At 35.0% G+C, this 20,385-nt stretch overlaps 1 protein-coding gene across 5 annotated transcripts in view; it reads right to left on the bottom strand.

Moving 5' to 3' along the window:
* Positions 1 to 20,385, bottom strand: part of EPS8 (epidermal growth factor receptor pathway substrate 8) — a 164,407-nt gene that overhangs the window by 54,433 nt on the left and 89,589 nt on the right. For all 5 annotated transcript variants that reach the window (XM_045554263.1, XM_045554264.1, XM_045554265.1 and 2 more), the window contains exons 2-3: positions 7,871 to 7,950; positions 6,265 to 6,341 (exon numbers count right to left, since the gene is read on the bottom strand). In XM_045554263.1, the coding sequence (XP_045410219.1) occupies positions 6,265 to 6,341; positions 7,871 to 7,929 (136 nt within the window). In that variant the 5' untranslated portion in view covers positions 7,930 to 7,950. The remainder of the gene's footprint in view (positions 1 to 6,264; positions 6,342 to 7,870; positions 7,951 to 20,385) is intronic.

Genomic DNA, 20,385 nt, shown 5'->3' with positions numbered 1-20,385 from the left:
TTTAATTATGACAATTAAACAGAGAGACTAGCTCCAAACCAAGAGCAGGAGATAGAGAAAGACAGAAAAAGAAAGAAAGTTAGGTACAAAAAGAAAAATACGTAGGGAGGATATCTGTTGAAAAAGTGGTATTTTCAGGAACATTGTTATGAGAAAGTTGAATCAAGCACTGTGTGGAAATACAGGAAAGCTTATGGTAAACTCAATCATGCAGAAAATCACTGTGCAGTCTATAGTTTACTTATATCCAATTCTTACTAGCATCTCTCTGAGAAAAAAAGGAAAAGCAGGAAAACACAAATATATTTTCCTACTTGTTGTTAACATCACAAAACAGTTCAAACTTAAGGTTAAAATGAGACTTGAGAGAGTGCCTATCATATTTATCTAATATTATTTGGCCTCCCAGTAATGTGAATTTCAAAGTTAACGTAAGTGCTGGCAATAAAAGTATCACTAACAGGTAATTCTGTGAAATTTGAGTTTTTTTGGAGATGAGATGACTTAAAGCAGCTGATTATTTATGGTAAATGGCCATATTCCAAATTCAGTGATAGCTAATTTAAAGGGAACTTCCTTTTCTAGGAAGTTAAGCTATTCAGAACATAGCATACTTAAATAAAAAAGTCCTCTGAGTGATTAGAGGACTTAGAGATGTTGCCATGTCTAAAATCTACACATTTTAAAGTACAAACTAATGGAAAGACTCTCAAATCCCCACTCAGAACCTATTATTAACAAAACTTTCTATCTAGTTTCCCAGCCCACAGATATTAGAAGCAGGCATGTTAACAACATGGAAAAGTGACAGGCCTGGGATCTAGCTACATGGAAGAAGCAGCCCCAAATATTCAAAAGGGAAAAGATTATGCATGATGTGGTATAAAGGTAAGGAATGAAGCCTCTAAGACTATCCCAGCATATAAACTAATGTACACACACACAGGACCCTTTGAGTCACCAACAAGAGATTACAGGTTCCACCCCCAAGGGAAGGGACTGTTGAATATATTTTACAAGTATTTCCCATAAAAATGATTTTAAATTTTAGTCCCTAAAGACTGACAGACTAGCTGAAAAAAACATAAAATTTCCTATTCTCTGATAACAGTAGCTAATGAAATAAGTGGCAGAGAAAGAAATTAATGTTTATTTTCCTAAGTAAGTGTTACTTTGTCAGGGACAATAGTGATCCAGAGCCTTTCACATGCTGGCTTGGAAATTTCCTGTATAACAGTAAAGAAATGACAAAACAAAGTTATTAAAACTGTAGCATATTTTAACTGTTTTCCTTGAATAAATAAATTAGCATACATCCCACAAAAGCAGATTTACTGTCATATAAAAGCATAGTTCACAATACATTTTATAGGATTTATAAAAAAAAATATTTCTAGAGTACTATAGGGAGTGACGTCTGGAACATAAGTTTAAAAATAGATGATGAAGGTTACCTCTTTATCCTGTCAAAGTATCACTATGATTAGATGTATAACATCATTTGGAGGTAATATCAAGATATTAAATTTGAGGGCCTTAATGAATCTGAATATCCAGGATAAAAAGTGACCCTTCGGTATCCCTCCCCATTCCCATGATAGGGCCCTCACTTGTATTTTCTTATATAAACTCACCACAGAACTATTATCATTTCTATTTTATAGATGAGGAATTTGAAGGCAATAGATTAAATTATTTTGCTCAAAATAGCAGCCATTTGGTGGAGGTGCCATGATTCTGCTGCAGATCCCCTGGCCTCCAAAATCCATGCCTCTCTGAGCACATTTATTAGAAGTAATCGGGTTGCACATTATGGTGTCAGACTTGAAAAGTGTTCTCATGAAAAAGACAAGCTACATGGAACCTCTGATACAGTATCTAGACTACACTCAGTATATTAGAAAAACAGTGACCATTCTGGTGAAAACTCATGTTCTTGTGCACTAAACAGCATCCTCATATCACAAAGAAGTTCATGCACCAGCCATGAAGGCAAATTAATTCTTGTAAAATTTATTCAATTAGTTTAATAATTGTGAAAGGAGAAATTTTGAAGAAGATGCATAAATTGTGACAAAATAAACTATTTTACAAATCTCTCCTTCACCAAATTTCTAGTTACAAAGAGAAAGTTAAAACTATGCAGACCAGAGGCTAAACACTCCCAAAGCTATCTAAAAAGACAGCAGCCAGAGTTTGTTTATTGCAAAGGTTCCTTGAAAACATGAATACATTTCTCCACTGTCCTTCATCTATCCACTCATTCCATAGGCACTTGCTGAGAACGATAGAAGGCAGGCAGAGAGAGAGAGCGCGAGCGTGTAGTGTGTTCGGAGGGAATGGAAAGAAACATCATCTGCAACTTAAAACCATCTACTTTCTACGGCCAATACATTGCTAAGACTTCTGCCTTCCGGTAAATACTTCCTGGATTTGCCCCTTTCTACCTTTCTCTTTATATCCTCCATTTTACCTATCTACTGTTCATTTTCATCACACTACACAAAATTAATTGTCATATTTTCTTATGATCAAATTATCTTTAAGTTACACAACTTTTAAAAATCATCTAACCTTAAAAGGGGGACTCAGCTTGCTTTATATATAAATGGAGGGAAATTAAAATTTACTGTTTAAAAGATGAGGATTTTTAATCTTTGCATCTAAGATTTTTTAAAGTTGCTTCTAACATAATATAGACATTAAAATTTGCAGGTGAGTCCTATCTTCTATCCTTATTCCTTTATTAGCTCTCTGAAAGGAGACTTTTTAATCTATGGTTGTATGTGAGAGGATTAATACTCTTTCTCCTTAATACAAGTCTTAGGACTCTTATGAGATCTCTAATTTCCTATATTACTTAAAATCTCTGATTCACCTATTGCCATCCACATCCATCAAATACATCATCAGAATTACTATCAGAGTGAATCAAGACAAATGTGACCTATTACTACCTTGATTAAAGCACATCACAGGCCACTCATTACTTGTAAACAATGTCTAAATTCCTTAGTATGATTCTTCCTAATGCAGTCCATGTTCATTTTCCAATCTTATTTCACAATGAACCACTTAGCACTTTCCAGTTAACAATAACTGCTTAGGCCAGGTGCGGTGGCTCATGCCTGTAATCCTAGCACTCTGGGAGGCCAAGGGGGAGGATTCCTCGAGGTCAGGAGTTTGAGACCAGCCTGAGCAAGAGCGAGACCCTGTCTCTACCAAAAAATAGAAAGAAATTAACCAGACAGCTAAAAATATATAGAAAAAATTAGCCGGGCATGGTGGTGCATGCCTGTAGTTCCAGCTACTCAGGAGGCTGAGGCAGTAGGATTGCTTGAGCCCAGGAGTTTGAGGTTGCTGTGAGCTAGGCTGACGCCATGGCACTCTAGCCCGGGCAACAGAGTGACACTCTGTCTCAAAAACAAAACACAAAAAATAACTGTTTAAAATTTATTAATTCATAATACTCATTCTACAATTATTTATTGAACATAAATTATACATTAGCCACTGTGCTAAGCACAGGAAATCCTGAAGTTATCAAGACAAATATGGGCCATCTTGATAGAGCCGATAGTCTAGCTTACAAAGGTTTCATACTGCTGTTTACAGCATCCTCCTGCCCCCCAAATGCCTAGAGAACACAACTGACCTTTCAGAGCTCAGCTCAAGGCTCAAGTCCTCTGTGAAATCCTTTCTGACCATCCCACTATTTAGAAGAACTAACCACTCCCACTGCACCTGATACATACTGCCATCCAAGCACATTTAGCCTTTTATCATTTTTTAGAACAAAATGTTTGATTATTAAAAATAAAAACCTTTGTAGAAAAGCATTACAGATGAAAAGCTGTAATTACACTTACTGACTCAAGGTCCAATTATGCATCAAACACTGAACAGGCATAGCAACGGGCTACACATGCAAGTACATTGGACACACAAACGCTTAGATTCCACTTCTATTAATACAAATCAACTTAATTAATGTAAAAGACAAGGGGGAGTACAGGCACATGAAATCTGCCCAGAAACTAAATTGGCAGAGATGTCGAGTTAACAAACTATTGAAGGTTACCCATCTCTAAGAAGTCACTTCTCATTGTTATAAAAATGCTTAAAACCTAAACATGAACCCTGTGCCTGGCTTATAATTTCCTTAAGAAACTGCAAAGAACCATAGACTAGTTATTAACATCAAGTTTCCATGCAAAATGGTCTAAGAATTTATTTGAAATACCTTACATAAGAACTGAAATAAACTTGGCAAACTACAATTATACTCAAGTTTCAAACCAAGAATTCAAATCAGCCTACATCTGAAGTTTCACTATCCTAATTTCTCAGGATGTCTTTTCTATAATAATTTTAAATGTAGTTACACTGCAAACAAACTTTTGGATGATGACTGATGTACTGCTTAACCTTAGAGTAGAAGAAATTAGCAGCAACTAATAAGTCTCAACTGTAACAACTTGTATAATAAGCACCATAGGTGGAATGTTCTCATGAGAGGCATCTAAAGTAATATACTCCACACTTTGCAACAGTTACCTAATTCTTCCACATAGTTTTAAGAATTTTGTGCCCTGATTCTGTTAAAAATAATAGTATGAAGACTAAATCACATCCATTGTTTTTGTGTTAACAATTTAGAGGGCTGTTCTCCGAAATTCAATAGATCTAGTTAACACTACCACAGTGTTTCTAAGTGCTTGGGTTTCATGGGTGGATTCCAGAGCTATTTATCATAACAATGTATTTACTAGCCTGTCTCACCAAATGCTGCACAGGCAATGACCTTCTCTTATTCATCTTTGAAACGAATAACAGGGAAATAGAAACTACGAAGATCATGGCCTCACACACCAACGTACTTAATAACTACCTGTCTAGAAATGAAAGACTGAATTAATTAATTACTTTATTCTTACCAAAAAACTTTTCCTTTTTCAGTTACCTTCAAGTAACTCTCTAGACTACATACATAAAATCATATATTACTGGTCCTGTACTGAGCATAGATTTACGAGTATTTATGGACTACATTCTCTAGATTTGCAATTCACAACTACTTGATTGTGTAAGAATGTCTCAATATAGTGCTCAAGAAACTGAAACCAACACTAACCAGATTCACAAGCCCATAAAAAAAAGCTATATATGGCATTAAATCCATTTTGTGAAGGTATAATGTGAGCAATAATGCCAATTCACTGAGAACATAGCCAGAAAAAGAATCACAAAACCTTAAAATTGTTCATTCTTACCACAGCCAAGAAGTTGTAGATCTAGATAATGCAAAAATAAAAGAATTCCACAATTTAGAAAATGCTGTTGGTTCCTACAGTACATAATAACAATGATAATATCAACAACAACAACAGCGAATCCATAGTGTTTTCTGGTTGCTAAGCACTGTTCTAAGTATTTTGCATGTACTAACTCATTTAATTCTCATGGCTACCCTATAGAGATATCCCTATTATACAGATGAGCAAAATGAGGCACAGACAAGTGAAGTAATTTGCCTAAGATCACTCAGGTAATAAATAACAGAACTTGATTTAAACCTAAGAAGACTGGTTTCAGAGTCTTTGGTTTTAACCACAATACTATCCTGATTCTTTATTGCTATACAGTAATAAAAGGCCATGTAGACCCTGTACAAACAAATGCCTTCCTTAACATATGTGGTATATTTCAGGAGTCCTCAACTTCTTTTTAATAATAATTTCTATTTTATACTTTAAGTTTAAAAAATATTGTGTATATGTGAGACAATCTAGAGAAGGCACTGGAAGTTAGAGAAAGATCAAAGACAAAGTTTATTTTGCAGTACAGAAAGAAATTATATAAGGAGTGCTGGTCACAATATAATGCTACTCAAAAGGTTCAAGAGCTATAAGGAAAAAGTTCTGTCACCTGTCAGCCCACATCGACTGGATTAGTCACAAAGATCAACAAACACATTACAAATAGTAAATGGGAAAATCCACGTAAGGCATTGGTGCCACACAAGGACTTTCAAAAGCATCGCAATACATTTCATCTGTACTTTTAAATTATATGACAGCAAGCTGAGTTCATAGCTTTGGTAGCTTTTACAAAAATTCTTCTTAAAAATAATCCTTATTTAGCAATCACCACTTCATTACAAAGAATATGAACAGGGTGTGGGTTTCAACTATGAGTTTGAAATTATAATTTGTAAAAAGTGGTTAGAAACAGAATTATACCCCATCAAATAAACAATCATACCATAAAGGGCCTTTGCACTTGTTTTTGAACTGTGTTCTCTGTCCATCTGAGAAAAGGTGGGTGATGATCCGTAGCCACTGCAATAAAAAAAAAATGGTCACTGTGTTGGGTTAAAGTCCAAAGTAAGTAATAGAAACTCAAACTAGAAAATAAAAATTCCAATGCACTATAATCACCATGTGTTTTTAAAAAAGCATATTGAGTTTACACTAACTGAGCTTGTCAAAATGAGCAAGATCCTGCTCCGGTGAGTGGTGAAGAAATAAAATACAAACCACACCACCCTAATGAGGACTAAGGATGGTGTAAATCACAACCTCCCCTGTCATGATGGTAGCAAAGACGATTCACCAAGGTTGAGACTATCTTAGAAGAGTTTAAGTTTACCATATTGAATTAAGTTCTGAGTGGTAATCCAGTTATAACAAATTCCCAATGATTTAAGCTTAAGATATAAAGTAATAGGCATGATATTCATAAATACTTAAAATACAGCTGACCTAAACAACACTTTATCATTAAATTTGACCTGCCTTACCCTATTATCTAGCCTCTTGTTACTAATGTTGTGTGAAGTAAATACTGATTTATATGAATTTTATTCATTTATGCAATAAACATTAAGCTCTGAAACCTAGAAGAATAAGGATTATGGGAGGAGAGACAGCATACTGTTAACAAGACAAGTAAAATGGTTACAATAGAATGTGATATCTGGGTTAAAACTAATAGATGTGACATGTAAAATCAAAGAAAGATTAACATTTTATCAACATATGCAAGAAGACTTTACCACCAAGTTGACACTTACGTAGAACCTAAATGAATAAAAAGAAAGCTCAGAAAACAGGCAGAGAAGCAAGTGGGAAAAAGGCAAGTGGAACTGACTCATGAAATAGCATGGTGTCTAAGGAAAAATGCTGTTAATGTGACATGCCCGGAGCAGATGAATGGCTGGAGAAGCAGAGGCAGATTGGGGGCTTTTGACATCAGGCTTAAAAATTAAATTGTATTCTCTAAAATAGATATAGCAAATACTATCTGGTCTGAAAAATGATGAGAGAAATGTACACCACAATGGCCAATATCAAATAACAACAACATTAACCACAATAACACAAAGGCCACTTAAGTCAGGGTTGTGATTTCAAATTATACCCAGAGCCATTGGGATTGTTTTGTTTGTTTGCCTGATCTTTTCTTCTTTTACGGAATGGTAAATATCCTGATAGTCTGAACTAAATGACATTTAACCCTCCTCAAATGTCAGTATTTTAAGAACAAAAACAGAACGCTCAAGAGAAACTCAAAGCTCTAAAGTAGAGTATATTTTTGACTACGAAAAGCAAATAAACTACCAGAATGAAACATCTCTCAACTATGAGATCGCTATCACTGAGCTGATGTTTTACTTTACCATCTTACTCTTGATCAGATATACTAAATTTCTAATGATAACGTGTTAGTAATACAGAGGTATTATATATTAATGAGGAATGAACTACATAAAGAAATGAAACTAATCATTTCATTAAAGATATAAAACAATCAAAACCACCAAGTCAAAGCCCCCCAAAACAAATTAAATATAAACCTTTCAACTTACTTCATTTGAGATGGGTACATTCCGAAACCACTGGGATGATTAGAAATATGACCATTCATTGTGGCTTTCACACCTATGTTCTAAAAAAAGAAGCACATAGATAGATTAAAGGCAATAAAAGGGCCAAAGCACCCAGTGTCAACAAATATGTGTTACTGTCACCCACTCATTCAACAAATATGTGTTACTGTCAGGAATGATGCTAGCAATACTAAGATAAAGACCTCCACCCTCAAACCGGGTGTGGTGGCTCATGCCTGTAATTCTAGCACTCTGGGAGGCTGAGGCGGGAGGACTGCTTAAGCTCAGGAGTTCCAGGCCAGCCTGAGCAAGAGTGAGACCCCGTCTCTACTAAAAATAGAAAAATTAGCTGGGCATCGTGGCATGCGCCTGTAGTCCCAGCTACTCAGGAAGCTTAGGCAGGAGGATCGCTTGAGCCCAGAAGTTTGAGGTTACAGGGAGCTATGATGACACCAAGGCACTCTACCCCAGGGGGCCAGAGAGAGACTCTGTCTCAAAAAAAAAAAAAAAGTCTCCACCCTCAAAGAGCTCAGACTCCAGAGGTATAGATGGACATTCCAGAGGTATAGATGGACATGTAAACAAAGATCCAATTGGCATTTGACATTAATAAAACTGTAAGCAAATTGAGGTAAGTAAAAGGAAAATCTAAAATATAGTTGAGTTCTCCAAGTTTAGAGGCATAATTCTATATTCTGCCCAAACACAAAATCAATTGTCAATTTTATGAGGTGTTATTTTGTTTATTGTTTCATTATAAAAGTAATATAGACTCATTAAATTGAAAAAATTGAGAAACACAGAAAAGTACAAAGGGAAAAAGTATCACCCAGAGTCCTATCATTTAAAGAGAATCATGTAAGTCCTGTCAATTATCGTCCAATCTTTTTGCCTACATGTGGTTTTCTACCCTCCCTTCCTTCCATCGTTTTTGTGTTTCTTCCTTCCTTCAAAGCACATTTGACAATATTCTATACATGTGTGCTTGGATGCTTATTTTTCAAGAAAGTGTTCATTTACACATTCCTTTTACTTTTCACAAGAAAATAATTTTAAAAAGCAATACCAGATATTTAACTTCAGAAACCATTTAAAAATCTATTTTGCAAATTGAACAAATTTCCTTCAAATAAGATAAGTAAGTAAAACTTCCTTACTGCCAAATGGAATGCCTTTTTCTTTCTTCTAGACAACATTGCTACTGATTTACTTCTATTCACTGCTGGATATTTGGTCCTTCCTGGGTTCTGTGTCACTAAACTATTCTAGATCCTGTCTTATTTTTCTGACTTTTGTCTTCTCCTATACATTATATTACTATGTCCTCTCAAAAACTGAGAGTTAGGCAGGACATACCCCAGCTTTATGATGAGACAAGGACACAGTTGCTAATACAAGCATTAGCAACTATTGAGTGACTATAAAGTCTCAGGTACTATAATATATATGACTAGGACTACCAAGGTGAACCAGACAAGGTACCAGCTGGCTGTAGAGTCAATAGTTTAGTGTGGGGCAGGAGACAGACACTTAATGAATAAACATAAAATTAAAAATTGTAGTTACTATTACAAGGGGAAAATTCATCATAATATGAGGCCATATAATAAGGGAACTTAATTCAGCTTGGGAGGGCATAGAAAGCCTACATACAGAAATGATATTCAAGACCTGGTAACTTCAAGTTAACTCTTTCTCATTCTTAGAATATCCCATTTAATCACAATGTCCTTGGGGAAGCTTTTATTTACCTTCCTGAATAGATAAAATTCCACTATCAGACAATCCCCACACTATAAACAACTTTTCGAAGTACTCATGACACCCATGGTTTTTCACTTATTTAAATTAATTTGATTTCACTAGACTATTAGCTCCACAAAGACAGGGATTTGTGTTTGATAACTTCTGCTTTTTAAGCAATAAGAAGGACAAAAGGCACATAATAGGTGTTCATTAAATATTTATCCAAAGAAAGAAAGAACGGAAGTCCATGTCCCACTCTTCAAAGAGTTTATTGTATTCTTAGGGAAACAAAATTAATTCTTATGAAACAAATAGTAAGTAATTAAATCCCAATGTATGTGGCTCCATTTTAAATGCCCTAGAGGTTCAGACAAGGAAAAAGCCATGAAGCTTGCCATAACTTTTTTGAAGGGCTGGGACTTGACCTAGTTCTTAAAGAATAGTTAAGAATGGTCCTCAAAACACTCAAGTTTAATTCAAGCTTTCCTGATAGTGTTATCCATATTTATCTACTTCTTAAAAGCAAATTTCTAAATCAAGAAGCAAAGAAATACAGACCTGTGCTACCCTAGATAAGTACTGCACTTAAAAAATTACATTATATTTATTCATATCACATTGTTGAATTCTTTTTATTGTCGTGTGTTTTCCCTCTTCAATTTATATCCAGACACAGTTAGTCATGTGCTGGAGCAAGGGGGAGGGCCTGATTTGTAGTGCTTATTTCTATGGTATAAATATTGCCACCATGGCTGATTTCAAGCTATTAATGTCTTAACAGTAGCTCACAAAAATCCTAAATATTTCACAGTTGGTTCTCACAAGCTTATTGGATCTAATTAGAGCACATCATTGCTACATTATAGAATTTGGGCCAGGACAGAGGCCTGGAATAACATTATGGATCTAGAGCTAATGGGGTTAGGATACAGACATTCACAGAAGCCTGGAATTCTAACAGTATCCCTGGCACTAATTGGCCTAGGCAAGTCAAGCCTGTCTCAATGTTCCCATCAGTAAAATAGAGATAATTCTTGATCTTGGTCTTTCCAACTCATGGTGTCAGTGTAAATAAAGATCAAGTTATGAGATAGTCTTGCAAGTTTCTTCCAAAGTTAAAAAAAAAAAAAGAGAGAGCGAGAGAGCAAGAGAGCGAGAGAGCGAGAGAGAGAGAGAGAGAGAGAGAGAGAGAGAGAGAAGTGTTCTTTCAAAACAATCTGGTTCATTTAGTATATAAATTAAACCCCCAGGGTTTGTGCTGATTTTGATCTGGTTTGCATTTTAAAGCCACAGCAGCTGGTTTTAATGAAAAGTGATAGCCACAGCATCTCATCTTTTCATGTTTAATTCTTCATGACAGTCAAATAAATGCATGGTCTGTGTTTTGTTTTAAAAGAGTGATCTGTTAGAATAAGAGAACATTAGAAAAGGGAATAGAAAATGTCAATTTGCTAAATTGAATTTTAAATATAGAAACTTTTCTCATTTGTCAATCATAGTTTCACTTGTCACAGTTGCTCATGTGGCAATATGGAGGCTTTCAAATATTTAAATACAGCAATTACAGTGTATACCTTGCAACGTAAACAATTACAAATGTCTGACTTTTTTCCTTTAGGGTTTTAAAAGATATATCCAATTTATGCCTATATAGACCATTAAAAAGCTTCTGCATATATACAATTTAAAAGAACAATCAATTCTTACTGAAAAATTAGGTGTTTTTGTTTTTATAAAGTGTTAGAGCAACTTAAAAACCAAGGAGACAATGTTTTCATCACTTTTAAAGACCTACAAAGGTGGTTAATTATACTAAATTAACTACTTAATTATCCTAAAAGTGTACACTAAAACTATCATAAGTGGGTCTACTTATACGCAGATTTTCTTCTGCTTCTGATACCCAAAACAGCAAGACCAACCCCTCCTCTTCCTCCTCAGCCTACTCAATGTGAAGAAAACAAGGATGAAGACCTTTATGATGATCCACTTCCACTTAATGAATACTAAATACATTTTCTCTTCCTTATGACTTATAATTTTCTTAATAGCATTTTCTATTCTCTAGCTTACTTTATAGTAAGAATACGCATATGATATACGTAACATATAAAATATGTGTCAATCAGTTGCTTATGTTTTCAGTAAGGCTTCTGGTCAACAGTAGGCTATCAGTAGTTAAATTTTGCGGGGGTCGAAAGTTATATGTGAATTTTTGACTGGAGGGGGTCGGTGCCACTAATCCCCACCTTGTTCAAGGGTCAACTTATTTGATTTTAAGAGCATCAATTTCCTTATGAAAATACTTTTAATAAGTCATAGTTACCATAATTTTCTTCTATTTTCTACAGAAAATAACATTCTTTGGCAATTACAAGGATAAAAATGATAAATTTAAGATCTAAGTTGAGCACACCAAAAATGTTAAACACTATAACTTAAAAAAAAAAATAGAATGTATGAAAATCACTGTAAGAAGAAATAAATGAGGCTATTAATAAGACTAAACCAGGAAATTAAATTTTTATTTCAAAGTTTTAAGATCCCCAAATATATAATAAATAAATAAAATTTTAGATTCCATTTTCTTTTCTTTGCTCTTGCTTGCATCTGATATCAATTTTCAAATTGATAAAGAGTATATAGTCATGACTCAAGGCTAGAAAACCACCAATTCAATCTTGCTACCACACAACTAGTAGCTCTCTGCATATTGAGCTATCCTTTAAATGACTTGTTCTCTCAGAAAATTTCACAAAGTTTTTTTATTATTAAAGTATTTATTTGGGTTTGATGAAGTATCTTGAAGTTTCTATATTTAGATTTCAATTTAACTTAATGTATGTCTCCGCATCTAAGTTATAACCAAGTGGGACGGGGTATTTATCATTATTTAGGGTTTTAACTAAAAGACAGCTGAAACTTAATTTATACCAATACTCTGTGACATTATATACCAATGATTTTGCTTAAAACATAAATAAAACCAAATAATCTGTTTTAAACCTCTTAAATCATCACACATTCTGTCTCTAGCAGTGTCTTCGAGAGCAATCCCGTTTTAATACCTCTCACCATTACCATCAGTAAAGATGTTACCATCTATTTTTCTGTGTTATTTGGTCCAAGTAAATAGTTTTTATGTGTGAATAAACTTGGAAAACTAATAAGAACATTAAACTATAATAATAATAATATTAATAGTGACTAAGATTGTGAAGGTATCACAAAAATTTCTAGGCTATATAAAAAACAGTATTTTCTTAAGCCCAATATCAATGTAAGTAAAGTAATATCATTTTTTTTTAATTTTTTTTAAAGACAGGGTCTTGCAGTATTGCCCAGGCTGGTCTCAAACTTCTGGCTCAAGCGATCCTCCCACCTCGGCCACACAAAGTGCTGGGATTATGGGTGAGCCACCACACCTAGCCCAAATAAAGTAATTTTATGCCTTTAAATCAACATACTGTAATCACTTAAAATAATTAACTTAGTTCCTCTTTTTTACAATGATGTGAAAATTCTTAGGCTGTTTATAAGTTAGTACGTAATTTTGAGAAAAGTCTATGATCAATTCAGAATGTTGTTGGTTTAACAACTGGCTTAAGAAAAATACTTATTACAAACTTAAATATGCAACTTAAAAAAGAACCACTTTAGCACTAATTAATGTTTGACATTGTGATATACATTTCATAGGAAGGCCTAACACAGATAGGTGCCCTATTACCACTATTCTGAGTACTTCTCTTCAATTGTACTCAACTCGCTGAATTGCTGTGATGATGACATCATCAGCACACATAAATTATTGGATGTTAATCTGCACATGGCAAATTACTAATATCTCAGTTCAAAACACTGTTGATACTTCACTGACTTGGGAAAATACACTATTTTAAAAACTGCTATTTATTGAGCTTTTACCCTATATCAGGTATCATGCTACATGTTTTCTTTTCATTATCTTATTCAATCTTCACATTAATTTTTGAAGAAAGTACTATTTTTTATTTTCATTTTACAGATGAAGAAATTGAGACTAAGTGCCATGACCTTTGTGTGATATTTTGAAACTTAATAAAATCATATAGTGCCATGAATGACTGGACAGTAGTCTTACCTGTTTCTTGCATCAGATATAATCATAGGTGGAGGAGAACACAAAGGGTAAAGGAAAGCAAAATGTCATTCAAGCATCCCCCACTTCATATGGCATTTTACAAACCTCATTTTATCCTTAGAACAACTTTGTGGGATAGTTATTGGCTGTATTTTGCAGGTGAGATCACAGCCTCAAGGTGGTTAAGTCATTTGCCTAAGTGGTTGCAGAAGGAGCTAGAATTAGAAGTAGGATTCAAACTCTGATCTGGCTGACTTATAGTCCATTTTCTTCCAATAAGTTACACTGTTAGTTTTGCCATTGTATTCTGTCCAAAAATTTTCCATTCTTTTCACTCTGAGTGGCTCCATGATATTCTTTATCCTCGTCAAAAATGTTTCTTTAAATAAGCTATTAAAAAATGCTAGTTTGTAGAAGAGAATTTACTTTGTGGAAGGAAATATTATAATATCAGTAATTCTACTTTTTTGAGGAATAGCTTTGTATTGCTATGTAAATATACTGTTCTCTGAAGAATGTGGAAAAAATACCATCAGGTCTAGAAATTCCATATATTAAAAACAATTATAATACTGAATATGCATTAATTAAGCTGAGTGCTTTGAATAATATAATTTTTTCACTGGTTAAATATCTACATATGTATTTGTATTACTTTTTGGGGTTAATTTATAAAAGTTGAGACTTTTCTTAATATAAAAGTTGGTTCTTTTGAGTGTGGATTACTCATAAATTTGCATTTTTTCCATTATAATTAACTATTTATCAAAGGAGAAAAAAGGAAGTATGCCTACAATTTAACTAATCTTGCAACAAAAATACAAATATAGTAGGAAAAGGAATAAAATTTAGAGACAAAAGAAATTTTCTCAATCTCTATTACCAGGTTTCCCAACTCCACTTTTGGTTAGTTAGCTGTGGGCAGAGGTGGTAGTTAGACTAGATCTTGAAGTATTTTCCAGTAAGGTCTTCATTAAGTTTCACAAGTGATATGAGGAATTTTAACTGAAGTCTCCATATATTTGTTTCTATATTGAGTTTTCCTTTTTACATATGCCTTGCCCATACAGGCTTGAATCAAAAACCTTTTATCAAAAAGTCTATCTCCCTGATTGTATTGTTTCAATAATTAACAGTGGACTTACAGAGAGCCATACAGAATGACTGCTACAATAAATTGACTTTTAAAGGAGCATGTATTTTACCAGAGGAAGTTTTTGACTGAAAAGTACACTGTGATGAAATCAATCAGCTAAAGTAGGTTAGGTGCCTTCTCACCACCATTGGTACCACCCTGGAAGAAACTTCCATTCACTCCATCACATGCAGTGAGATCTAATTAAAACTGCAGCTAAATTCTAGGTTTTTTAAATAAACTTTTTAATTTTTGAATCATTTTACATTTACAGAAAAGTTATAACAATAATAATACATGAAAGTTCCTACATATCCCATTTCCTTACTGTTAACATCTTACATTAGTATGGTGTTTTGAAACAATCAATAAACCAATATTAATATTTTATTATTAACTAATATCAATACTTTATTCAGCATTTCTTGGTTTTTTACCTAATGTCTTTCTCTGTTCCAGAATCCCATCCACAATAGCACATCAGTCCTCACGTCTCACTAGGCTCCTTTAGACTGTGGCCATTTCTCAGATTCTCCTGGCTTTTGATGACTATACATACTAGCTTCCTAGAGCGGCCATAACAAATTATCACAAACTGGGTGGCTTAAAACAACAGAAATCTATTCTCTCACAGTTCTGGAAGCTAGAAGTCTGAAACCAAAGTATCCAAAGGGATAAGCCAGCAGTCCGCAACCTTTTTGGCACCAGGGACTGGTTTCATGGAAGACAATTTTCCATGGGGGCAAGGGAGGGGAGCAGGAGGTGGAGTTCTGGCATCGATGGGAGAGATGGGGAGCTGGGGAGCAGCTGTAAATACAGATGAAACTTAGCTGCTCACCCACTGCTCACCTCCTACTGTGCAGCCTGGTTCCTAAGTTTCATGGGGGAAGGGGTGTATGGAGCTCAGGCAGTGACGTGGGACCCTGTTCCTAACAGGCCATGGCCCCCAGGAGAAATCCTTCCTTGCCTCCTCTGGCAATCCTTGGTAATCCTTGGCTTATAGATGCATCGCTCCATCTTCACCTTGCCTTCTGTGGCTGGGTGTCTGTGTCCAAATTTCCCTCTTTTAAGGATACCAGTCACTGGATTAAGGTTTATTCTAACCCAGTATGATCTCATCTTAATTACATCTGCAAAGCCCCTATCCAAACAATGTTACTCACATATGAATAGACAGGGTGGGGGGGGGAATGTCTTCTAAGGGAACAGGAGCATGTGTCAGGCTTTCCCACTATAAAGTGACTTTCCTCACTACCACCACAGTACTCTCTAGAAGGAAGGCACTACGTGCAGCCCACGACATGGGGGTAGAGAGTTATGCTCTACCCCCTTAAGGAGAAAGTATCTGCTTAGATTATTTGGAATCTTTCTGTATGAGAGATTTGTCTATTCTCCCCCATTTATTTATTTATTTATTGTTTTTTTTAATCGAACTGAAATGACAGAAAAGCAAAACAGGAGGGCTCCGATTCATAGAATAGAAACTCTTGATGAACTTTTCCCTGTAAACTCCCATTTCACGTGATTTAGACAGGAACTGAGCTACACTTCAGTTATGTGCTAAATACTGCTTAAAAAAAAAAAAGGAGGCAAGAGAAAGGGCATGAAAGAGACCCTTGGCTAACACCACCACAAGATAATCAGAAGTTTAAAAAATAAACACTATCTAAGAAGTTCAAATCTGGGAAGCAAAAAGTTGTTGGGTATGGAATTATCACAAGAGGTAGAATTCTCACAAGAGGTAGAAACTGTGGACAGTTTCTCCCAGGATAAGAATAAAACTAGACCTTTTTCTGTTAATCAGTTTTCAATTGAACACATTTCAGAAAACAATACATATTTTAAAATGAGAAGTAGAGAAATCCATTCCACCTGCCCCATCACCCCCAGTAACTTTGTTTTCAAACCTCTACTTTTTGTAAATCAGCCTTGAGAGCTAGTATTCACTGATATACTATGAACCTTAGTAGAAAGGTTCCTAAATTAAACTTCATGTCACTGAGCAGTATGCAACCAAGGCCACTGAGAAAATTAGGATCAACTATGATATATTTTCAATGCTAAATATACTTCTTCCATAATAGCACCATATACTAAATTAGTACATTTCAACATACTTTACAAAGGCAAGTTGATAAAGAGCTACTAGGGCCTGACACAACCCGGCTGGGTGGGAAGACAGAAAAACATGCTCTAAAACCATCTCTTATTTTAAGGTTTTTATTTTTAATTGACAATAATTGTACATATAATGGGGTACGATGTGATTGATGTTTTGATACTTGTGTATATTGCGGAAGGATCAATTCAGGCTAATTAGCATGTCTATCACCTCAAATATTCACCATTTCTTTGCAGTAAGAACATTTAAAATTCTCTCTTTTAGCTATTTTAAAATATGCAATACCTTATTATTAACTATAGTTACCATGCTGTGCAATAGATCACCAGAACTTAAACAAATGGGACCTGATCAAATTAAAAAGCTTCTGCATAGCCAAGGGTTTACTATCATTAGAGCGAAAAGACAACCTACAGAATGGGAGAAAATATTTGCTTTCTATACATCCGATAAAGAGCTGATAACAAGAATCTATACAGAACTTTAGAAAATCAACAAGAAAAAGTCAAACAACCCCATCAATAAATGAGCAAAGAACATGAACAGGACCTTTTCAAAAGAAAACAGACTAATGGCCAGTAAACATATAAAAAAGTGTTCAACATCTCTATTAGGGAAATGCAAATCAAATCTACAATGAGATACCATCTAATTCCAGTGAGAATGGCCTCTATCAAAAAGTCCCAAAACAACAAATGCTGGCATAGATGTGGAGAGAATGAATACTCTTACACTGCTGGTGGGACTGCAAATTAGTACAATCCCTGTGGAAAGTAATTTGGAGATACCTCAAAGAGCTAAAAATAGAAATACCATTTGATCCAGCAATCCCACTACTAGGTATCTATCCAAAGGAAAAAAAGACATTCTATAATAAAGACATCTGCACTCGAATGTTTACAGCAGCACAATTCACTTCTGCAAAGATGCAGAAACAACCCAAGTCCCCATCAATACATGAGTGGATTAATAAAATGTGGTATATGTATACCATGGAATACTACTCAACTACAAAAAACAATGGTGAACTAGCACCTCTCATATTATCCTGGATAGAGATTGAGCCCATCCTTAGAAGTGACGTATCACAAGGATGGAAAAACATGCACCACATATACTTGCCATCAAATTGGTACTAACTGATCAGTGCTAAGGTGTTCACATGGTAATGATACTCATTGGGTGCCCATCAGGTGTGGGGGATGGGGGGAGTAGACTCACAACTAATGGAAGCGGAGCGCACTGTATGGGGCAGGGAAGGATTCTTGTAGCCCTGGCTTGGGCAAGGCAAACGCATTACATGTAACCAAAATGTTTGTTATTTGTACCCCCATAATATCCTGAATTTAAAAAAAATTAAAAAATAGATCACCAGAACTTATTTCTCCTGTCTAACTGAAACTGTATACCTGATCTTAAGTGACATAAGCCACGCACATAGAGACAAATACCATGTGATCTCACTTACATGTGGAATCTAAAAAAAAATACATTGAACTCATAAAAGTAGAGAATAGAATGGTGATTAGCAGAGGCTGGGTATGGGGTATGGGCACGGGGGTGAGGAAAGGAGAAACAATTGTAAAACCATTTTTAGTGAGATTGAAACTGCTGAATTCAAATTTCATTCTGACATATTAAATGGCCTCTAAAAATAGTACATCATAACACATTACAGGTACAGTTAGAAGAGTTATATATAGAGATACAACATTTTAATATTTAACCACCCTGTCACATGATTACCTTCCTCTGTGTTACCTGGAGCAAAGGAAGTTAAGTGGTAAACAAAAGACTGAAGGCGATTCACTCTGCGTTTTCAGTACAACCCCTTAAGAGAATCAATGTTTTATAAGATGTACACCACTATTTTTATAAATGCTTACAACCTGCAAAGTAGGAAATGCCACCTTTAGGCAACTGCTATACTGAATTCATCCCTTTTTTCTTAATCATAAATACATCTTCCCTACGGTTATTAAAAGCAAAAACTTAATTGTTAAACCTCACAGGACTTTTTAAAAAGCAATGGTCTTCTACTTTTAAAAAGGTTAAAGCTTTCTAGTGTATTACAATGCACATGCTTACACCACCCCAAAACTAGTTATAGATTTTATTTTAAAAAAAGATGTGATTTCTTATCTCTACTTCATCTCTTCCTGCATGCCAGAATACTCAAACATTGGTAATTTTGATAGCACAGAGGTATCACATCTTATCAAGGTTTATTCATTGCTTCAATTTGTCTATTCTATTTTAGCAATACATGGTTTTACAGATCTAATTGCAGTATAATGATTATATGAGGGCAAGTATTTGCTCTAACAGAATATTTTGTATACTTTTTTAGGTACCAGAGTATAACAAGTTCAACATGCATAAGTTTATAAGTCTATGGAAAGTTCATGACTAAGCAGATACCATGAAATTCTCAAATCATTCTCAACTGCTCCTTATTGCTATCATTCTATGCCTCTTAACATTTTGTTCACAAAGATAAAAATGCACTCCTTTCTGACAACTATTTTTCATTTATCTTCAATAGAGGCAACAGTCTAGTGTGCTGTTAGGAAGTGATGCAAGTCATCAAAACCAAACAACAAAATCAAGTCAAAAAATATCCCAGGATTGTCAGTAGGTATTCCTACTAAGAAAACAAATCTCCAGCATCTCATCCAATCCACAGAAAACCTAGGGCTAACAAAACCTTCCTTGAAAACTTTCCTATCTTATGAAGAAATTTTAGGAAAAGAAAAAATAAAGCATCTTTAAGAAAAAAGCACATTATAGGCAATGCAAGAAGAGCAAAGTATAAAGTCCAATGAAAACTAGATTAGGGATGGATCTAGAGAACAAAATCTCCCTTATAGAAGAACGAAAGGCGGCAAGATAAAGATTTCTAGAAATGTATAGTATAGTGGGGAGAGAGACATCAAAAGGATCGTTTATAGCACAATGTGGCGGGCAGAGGGGCAGTATGTAAGGTGAGCCGGCAGGCTGGGAAGGGGAGGGCATTCAGTTCAGACAAGCCTCCCTTCACAGGCTGTGAGGCAGGAGCTGAGAAAGCCAGAAGAGAAAAGCGAGGAGCAAACGCAGAGATGGCTTTGTACACTTAGGACAGCACCAGTGGTTTGGACTTGCCGAAGAATCACTTACGGGGTAGGAAGTAGTGAGGGACGAAGGAGAGAAATGAGAATCCATATGACAGAGGGCAAGTTAGAGTTCTATCAAATCTTTATGAGACAAAAATTCAGAGTTTACTTATTGAGTCTATGTAAATGCTACTTACAATATACAAAGAATACACTTCTTTTCTGTACAACCTTTTCTCTTCTTTTTGTTGATAATTATCTTTCCCCTCAACTCTT

This window comes from Lemur catta, chromosome 6 (genome assembly GCF_020740605.2).
Source record: "Lemur catta isolate mLemCat1 chromosome 6, mLemCat1.pri, whole genome shotgun sequence".
NCBI lineage: Eukaryota > Metazoa > Chordata > Mammalia > Primates > Lemuridae > Lemur > Lemur catta.
The sequence above is the reverse complement of the archived record's forward strand: the minus strand, read 5'-3'. Positions and strand labels throughout refer to the sequence as shown.